Raw genomic sequence first — 8,869 nt, 5'->3', positions numbered from 1 at the left:
TTAAAATATGTATATTATTTTATCTTTAAGTGGTAATCACACACATTTAATGAGATAAAATACTATTATTAAATACATAAAAATTCGTAAAAAATTTATACACAGAAAATTCTTTTAGTTGAAATATACATCCTCCTATATACACAAGTCAATAAATAATTAATATATATATATATATATATATATATATATATATATATATATATATATATGAAATTTAAACAAAAGGATCATGTCCGATATTCTGTGTAGTGCTACCCCTATCTACACATGTGTCATCCTAACTTCCTCAGTATAAAGAAAGAGTGACAATCTTGGAGAGCGGTTGACAGAGATGGATGCTTGGAAAAAGGTAGGCTGAGGATATCACAGTTTGAGACATGTGTGCGTGATTTTCTTCACATGGGTTGTCTGGATAATCAGAGAAGTCAATTATTTAGGATTAAGAATGGTAAATATAGTACAATCAAATTTTGTGGCTGGGATCTCTTAGGCAAGTAGAGCATGTCTGGATCCCTCAGCTACAAGAGGATAAAATAATGATAATAAAATTATAAATTAAAGAAAAAGATAAAAAAAAATTTATAATTTTAATTTATGGCAATTCTTATATATCTGATAAAATTATATGTGGTGGTAATTTATTATAAAATATTATGGCCATTTTTGTTTCGATTTACTCGAATGTAACATCATTATTTAATTCTGTGGATTTATTTGACGGGTAAACAATAAGGTGACAAGTTGAGCTGAGCTGAGAAACCTATACGTATTTTCCCCCAAATAATAAAATAAATTTAGGTTCTGACTTTGGCCATGTGAAGGTAGTTTGTTTGGTAGCCGTAGGACGAAGCATGTGAAGAGACTCTCCTGTTAATTAAGCTATCCTCGTCCCCAAACTTTTCAACATGCAGCAGCATGTGATAATGCCTTTCCTCCTCACAGCCACAAAGTCATGATCTAGGCTACATTCTATAAATATAATTAGCAGTGAGTAGTTTTCTCACAGACTCATATTTTTGACACTCCAATAGTGAAACTGATGAAGATAGGTCAGGAGCAGCAACAGCTTTTCAAGTTTCTTCTCTGGATATCTCTTGCGTGTTCCTCTCTTCACTACGGTACTACTCATTCAACCTATAATATATAATTTTTCTGCATGCATCCGGATAAAAATACATAATTAAGTTGTGTGAGGTTTCAGGGTTAGGGACAAAGTGTGAGACGAAAGCTCCTGCAATCCAACAGACTCAGGTGGGTTATGGTTACCCTCCAACATTTATGGTGCAAGTGTACAACAGCTGTCCTATGTGCCCAGTTATCAACATTCACTTGAAATGTGGAAGCTTTCCTCAAGCTCTTGTCAATCCCAGGCTTCTTAAAGTGTTAGCTTTTGATGACTGTGTCATCAATGGAGGCTTGCCTTTGGCCCCTCTGCAAAAGTTCTCATTCAATTACTCCCATCAACAGTATCTCTTGCACCCAGCTACTTGGTACTTCCAGTGCGAGTGAGAATTATCTGATCCACTATATAAGACTAGATAGCTATGGCAATTTTCAGACTCGTATTCTCTTCTTTTTGCTGGTTAAAAATGTGAATGGAAATCGGGATCACAATGTCATTTACTAGAGTTTGATCTCCTAACTTTTTTGCATTCAATTCAATATTAAAGCTTCAACTTTAACTAGTACTAAACGATAGCCATTTTACACTTAGAAAAGTTATATAATCTAATTGTACGAATTTTACTTACTATTCAATCAATCATTTGAATAATTGAAGTATATTTAGAAATAGCTTGGCACCTACAAGCTTGAGCAAATAATAGAATTTGAGTAAGATTTTAAGTTTAAATTTTACTCTCTCTTATTATAATTAACAACCAAAAGAAATAGCTTTCATTATTAAATTTTAAAACATATATTATTAAAAACTAAATAAATATATATGCCATTTGAGCAGTAACATCCAAATGAATAAACTAAAAAATAATATGACATAATTAATACATTATTTATGAGAAATAAATAAATAAATCTGTTCATCATAGAATTATCGATTGGTATTTTCAGTTGTAAAAATTTAAAAAAAAAATTAAATTGAGTCTTCTATTCATTAAAAGTTTATTAAGCCAACAACTATGTAATAAAATATCATCATTTCTTTTTCATTCACTATAAAAGTAATTATTCACTTGATGCATAAAAGACCTATTCAAGATCTTTACTATCAAGAGAAAATATTCTTTTTCATTTGAGGTCTAACTCAGATATCCAACATCAATTCTATGTTTGAAATATTTTTCTCTTCAATCATAATTTATTTTAAATTCAATAATTTTTTCATATGATTTTTCTTACAATAGAGTATGGTAAAACAACTATCATATAATCTTGGGCGGCTGCAAAATTTCAAAAAGTTTTAATTGTACAAAAGTTTTACGAGTCTAATTTCCTTCATTTCTCTAATCTTCCTAAAATAAACTTTTTGATTAAGAAATAAATATTTTATATTAAATTATTCTTTTTAAGTCAGAATGGATTGTGGAAAAAAGAAACTAGAAATCATGTTTAGTGCATAAAAGTGGAATTTGTTTTCAGAAATATCCTAAAAAAAGAATATTTTTTCTCTCGAGCCATTTTAGATTAAGAAGATGTGAAAGAGTCTCTCTCTATAAGAAAAGTGCATAGCGAGGTATGAAGTGAGAGAAAGGAAATCTCATAATTAGAATATTGAATAAGACGAATTTTTCATTTTTTTCATATTAAAAAATGAGAGGTGGGTTTTATTAGGAATTTGAGAACAAAAGGGTTTGGGTGATACAAACTTGGCATAAAACCTCGTAGCCAGGGCCCCTTATGCCTCGGACGGGTCTCGATTCCTCTATAAAATTATAATTATTTAAAATAAATACAAGCTTGGCATACTCTACCAGTCTAATGGATCATAGACAATCTTGTACGAGTTAAGTTTGATTTTATGCAATTATCTTAAACACCTTGGTATTAAAGAGTAAAAGTGTTCTGCAATTATTAATATAGAGTTAAAGGCTCATTTTTGCCCATCATATTTATAGCGAGACGCATATTTATGTTTTCAATTGTCTCTTTCAATTCAACATAAGGCAAAAACCCATACTTTGTGCCTTTCTTTCAATTTGAAGATGTAATGTCGTTTATTATGCTGATGTGGCAATTTAATGTGGATTTCCTTCACACTTTCTCTTTTAATTAATGTCCATTTCCTTCACACTTTCTCTTCCTTTCCTATATTATTATTATTATAATAATAATTATTATTATTATTATTATGTGGAAACTTAAAGTGCGAAAGAAAGGGTGAGTAACTTTATCCATAAAATTTTGTAGATAAAATGCATAAATGACTTTATAACTACGGCTATTGTTTTATTTAGTATTTCAGCTCAATAATTATAAAAAATGGTATCCTAATTGATCAACAATAAATTAAGTTATAGTATCCCGTCATTATTTAATGATGTGGCAACCAAATTTTTCCACTAACTACCACATCAGCTCTTATTTAAATACAACTAATCCTAATTAGATGTTAAACATTCTCTCAGCTCCTCTACCTTGAACTCATACCTTGCAACTTATTTGAAGGATTAAGATTTTTAGGCTTACTAGGATTAATCATGTATAGGTCAGTGGTAACGTGAAAGCTAGAGAAAGAATCTAGCTACCGCATCAATAAAAAATAGTCGGAAAGTATAAAGGTGTCCTTGCCTGATTCATTAATGGTGACTTACAGTACTATTTTTTTATGATCATTGAGTTGAGGTACCAAATAGATATAGGTGACATAGTTATAGTATCATTTATGCTTTTTACCCGACTTTTACTATTATTTTTTAGTGAGAAAGGCCAATTTAGTCTTTTATTTAATTAATTATTAAATATAACAAAGAAATTATTATTTTAATCAAACTAGATTAAGTTGAATTATACAAATAGAAATTTTGTTAATTTTAGCATAATATTGTGAGAGATGAAATTGTGATCTTAGTCTTAGTGTAATATTATAGATTGACTAGGAAACATAATTGGATTGGGGTTAATGCAATGATAAAAGAAGTAATAAACGAATAGCTCAAGATCTACAATCAGCAAACACCTAACAACATCATAGCCGCCATTTCTTGCAACATAAAGTAAAGTAGTTTCTTTATCTCTATTTGTCTTCCAAATTAGATCCTTATTGTATGTTAAGAGTAGTGTAAGCACCAGATTTTGAATCTAGATATCGAGAGATTTTCGAAAAAACTCAAAGATGCAATTCCTTATTCTTCCCAAATCTCATGGAGTTTTGAAAAGTCAAAGTTCCAATAAGAGTTTCATGTTAACCTAGTCAAAAGAGTCAATTCACTATGACACTTTTTACTTGTAGCATAACTAGATTCCTTAGGGAATTGTCACACGAGGAGTAAAATGCATAAATGATGTCCAATTATGCCTCATGTATTCATTTGGTAACGCAATTCATAAATAAGAATTAATAGTACCTCTCCCCCTATTAATGAACGAGACGATGTTTTTTATTATTTTGTGTTGAAGTGGCAGCCAAATTTTTCACGAGATAACATATCACCTGGCATAATGTATCAATTTATCCCAGTTAGACATGTTAAATTAAAAACATTAGGCAATGTGACAAGTTATCTAGTGAGAAATTTGGTTACTACATCAGCATAAAATAACTGAAAAGTATGCAAAACAAGTAGAAAATATATAGGTACCGCCACTTTATTCATTAAGGGGGAGGAAAGGTACTACTAATTTTGATTTATGAGTTGTAGTACCAAATGGATATGTTAGGTATAGTTGTGGTACCATTTGTGTATTTTACATCCACTCCAAAGATGGATTCAAAAACCTTTCCTAACTGTATATTTTTATCTTTAATTTTATCATTTAATAGTTTATTCTTACATCACTATATTGGTCCTTATAGCTCTAATAGCATTGACTAGCATGCAACTAGTGACTCTTGCCTTCTAGAGGTATTGAAGGAGGGTGAGAAGAATTCAGTAATATCTATAGACATCTAGTACAATTCCGGGGATGAGTATGAAGTTCAAGATAGCAGGGCAAATGATATATGGGCAGACAACGACTCTGACAAGGAAGCTGAGGTAGTGGGAGATGGTAAGAATATGGCGCACAAGAGCTAAAGCAGGTTGAGAAAGCACTAGAAGAAGAAGATAGAGGGCTGTTAGAATAGCTGAAAAAGAATAAAAAGATGACTGATATCTAGAAGTCATTGATGCGTTTATAAGACCACAGGAAGGCTCTAATTTAGGCCTTATCCAGTGTCACCATAAGCATAGCAGCTAGCTCCGAGGAAATGATCAAAACAGTATTGACAAAAGCACTAGGATTATCACTTTCTCGGACAAAGGCTTGCCACTGGAAGGAAGGGACTATAACAAGGCTCTCTGCATAGGGGTTGAAGTGAAAGGGAAGAGGACCCCATGTATGATGGTAGATGATGGATTAGTCGTTAATGTTTGTCATTGCATACTTCTTAAACTGAGGATGACTCTGAAAGACCTAAAGCCGTCAGACATGATTATAAGAGCTTACAGTGAGACCAAGAGGGACATTTTTTGCACTAGTAAAAATGGATCCCATCGAATCCTGGGTCGAAAATTCACTATCCTGGACATCCCAGCAGCCTTTGCTTTGTTATTAGGTAGGCCATAGTTTCATGCCCTAGGAGGACTTCCTTTTACTGTGCACTAAAAGGTCAAATTCCTTCATAAAGAAGAGATAACCACCATCAATGCTGATAGTGTGCAAGGTTGTCTCGGTTATTCAAGAAGCCGCTAAGAGATTGAGGCCCAAATGAGATTTCAAGTTGATGTCTTCTACCAGGACTTCATGGACCTTAAAGCGGCAAATATGTTTAAGAAGATGGACTTCATGCCTGGAATGGTGCTGGGAAAGAATTTGCAAGGGATCACAGAGCTGCCAGACTTAAGGGACAAAAGACCCGACATGGCTTGGGATACAATGAGGACGAAGATCAAGGCAAACCAAAGGGTAAGACTCTAAAAGATATTTTTGTCCATGAGTATAAACCCTACTCTAAAGTGCCCAAACCTGTTATTATGTTAGGACTGAGGTGCCGGGGTTTGAAATTTTCAAGAACTGGATCATCGATAGAATGGTAGAGCTAAGCATCAAGGATGTCAGAAAGAAGGTCGCGGCCAAGGTCGAAGAGCTAGAAGAGTCCATCTACCTCCTAGAGAATTTAACTCTGGGGGTAGCTTCCTTAATAGAAGAGAATATCATTGATGTATTCTATGAAGACACTGATGTAATAATGTTCGATCTTTGTGAGGATGATGTTTATTTTGCTTATAAGATCAATGATATGAACTCTGATTTTGCTTACTTATGCAATATCTTTCCTGATGGTAGTATGTATTTTAATAATCATGAAATGTGCATGTTTGACATAAGTTCCATTCAAATTGATTCAATTAATTTAGGCATAGATGAAAATCCAAGGCATAATTTGATTTCTCATGATATAACTCCTGAGAAAAGGAGAGAATTTGAAAAAAAAATAATAGAAAAGAGATAAAAGGTATTTGTTTGGTCATATGACGGCATGCTAAGTTTACAAAGAAAAATAGCAAAGCATTATATTCCGACTTATTCACTCATCAAGCCTATCAAGCAAAAGATGAGAAGGCTAATGTTGGAATGGGCTGAGAACATCTGAGAAGAGGTCGCTAAGCAGGTAAGAACTAATTTCCTCGACATAGTTGATTATCTTGAATGGTTGGCGAATATCATCTCGGCCTTGAAAAGGGATGGAAAAGTAATGATGTGTGTGGATTATTGGGATCTGAATAAGGCGTGCCTTACGGACAATTTTCTCCTTCTTTACATAGATGTGATGGTCGATAATGTCACTTAAAGTGCGATGTATTCCTTTATTGATGGATTCTTCAGATACAGCCAGATCATGATAGCAATAGAGGTGTGTATGGACGATATGATGGTAAATTTTGAAATAAGGGAAGGGCACTTCCAAGCTCTCGATAGGTTTTTAGGACGAATAGAAAGATATAACCTAAGGCTCAAGCTGAAGAAAGAGCATATTTATAGTGATATTAGGAAAGCTGCTGGGGCATATAGTAAGTCAATAGGGCATAGAGATCGATTTGGACAAGGTAAAGGCCAGCACTAAAGATAGAGAAAAAGGTCAGAGGGTTTCTAGGAAATTTACAGCACATCAGTAGGTTCATTTCCAAGCTCACGATGATTTGTAATCCTATCTTCAAGATTTTGAGGAAACACCAACCTGTTATATGGGATGACCATTATTAGAAAGCCTTCGACAGGATCAAAGAGTATATGATGAAGCCGCTTAGGGATGGTAAGCCATTGATTCTCTATTTAGCCTTAGAAGGGGAAGCTATAAGACATGGTGGCACAGTATGGACCCGACGACATAGAATATGTGGTCTATTATTACAATAAGAAGTTGTTGCCCTATGAGTCAAAATATAATCTCGTAGAGAAGACGTGTTTGTCTATAATATGGGTTAAAATGAAATTGAGACACTATCTCTAGGCTTGTATGGTTCAAGTAATTTCAAAGATAGAGCAGGTGAGGTATCTATTCGAAGCTTTGTCTTTCAAAGGAAAGCTGGCTAGAGGGTTAGTACTCTTAATAGAGTTCGACATTAAGTACATGATGAAGAAAATGGTCAAGGGAAGAGCTGTAGCAGAATTCTTAGCCCATAATGCAATTGAGGGAGATGATCCCTGGAATTTAGAGTTCCTTGATGAAAATTGAGGGGCAATTGAGATCCAAGAATATAAGATGTACTTCGATGGAGCAGGGAACGCAAGAGGTAGGACTAGGAGTAGTTTCTGATCATGCCTGAGGGAGAAATTTTACCAATAGCCAAGCAATTGGACTTTAAGCTAATAAATAATATGGCGGAGTATGAAGCATATGGATAAAAGCGGCCATGGTAGCAGGAGCAAAGCATTTGATGGTCTATGGGGATTCGATGCTAGTGATTCAGTAAGCCATTGAGGAATGAAAGGTAAAGAAAGAAATATTGAAGCCATATGTCAGCTATCTCAGGACTTTGATTTGTAACTTCTGCAAATGTTCGTTCATAGACTTGCCTCAAAATGAGAACTAGATGGAAAATGTGCTGGCTACCTTTTTGTCTATACGGCTTAGATAAAAGTTAAGGCATTAACCTACTAAGTTGAAAACCTGAAAGGGAAACTTAGGCAAAAGTTAAGGCGTAAAAGTAAGAAAAGAAAAGAGATTTGGTTGCTATTTGTATGAGATTGTATAAAGCTAATTGTCATTGCACAAGTATTAGTTCAGCCCCAAGGCAAAATGATTCAGTCCTTGCATGCTTGAGTTATCTCTAGATCTGCACTTCATGTCGTCATTATGACTTTCAGATCCTTGATATGAATCAATTGCAACATCGACCATTAGGCTCTATGCCATGTGCCCAAAGAGCAGGCGATTGAACTCTCGAAGTGTTGATGTTGATGGGCACTAGAATGCCATATCCAAACTAAATGATGATTTTTAAAAATGCATTACATATTATATATAACATGCATATCATGCACCCTCATTACTTTTTACTTGACATACTCTTGTATATATGCCACTAACTTGTAACAAGAAAGTGAAGAAAAAATAAAATGCTCGATCTACACTTAAGTTTACTTCTTGAAGCAGAGATTATCAAGTTTACTTTCCAAAGTGGAAGATCATCAATTCACATCCCGAAGCAGAATTTATCCAAGAGATTAAAGTACATACCAATTCAAAAAGGAAATGACAACATAT

At 33.7% G+C, this 8,869-nt stretch overlaps 1 protein-coding gene across 1 annotated transcript; it reads left to right on the top strand.

Moving 5' to 3' along the window:
- The first annotated feature begins 889 nt into the window (after positions 1 to 889).
- On the top strand, positions 890 to 1,645 carry LOC8276856 (uncharacterized protein At1g05835). The gene is made up of 2 exons (XM_002515625.4): positions 890 to 1,121; positions 1,205 to 1,645. Exons 1-2 carry the CDS (start codon positions 1,043 to 1,045, stop codon positions 1,510 to 1,512), a joined length of 387 nt encoding a protein of 128 aa, XP_002515671.1. The 5' UTR covers positions 890 to 1,042; the 3' UTR covers positions 1,513 to 1,645.
- Positions 1,646 to 8,869: the final 7,224 nt, after the last annotated feature.

This window comes from Ricinus communis, chromosome 1 (assembly GCF_019578655.1).
Source record: "Ricinus communis isolate WT05 ecotype wild-type chromosome 1, ASM1957865v1, whole genome shotgun sequence".
NCBI lineage: Eukaryota > Viridiplantae > Streptophyta > Magnoliopsida > Malpighiales > Euphorbiaceae > Ricinus > Ricinus communis.
This window is presented reverse-complemented; position numbering and strand designations above follow the sequence as displayed.

What these genes read in the sequence shown, in the direction of transcription:
- LOC8276856 (XM_002515625.4), top strand. Translation starts at nt 1,043, where the DNA reads ATGAAGATAGGTCAGGAGCAGCAACAGCTTTTCAAGTTTCTTCTCTGG. An exon ending in GTGTTCCTCTCTTCACTACG is followed by an intron (nt 1,122 to 1,204) that starts GTACTACTCATT and finishes GTGAGGTTTCAG; the next exon opens with GGTTAGGGACAAAGTGTGAG.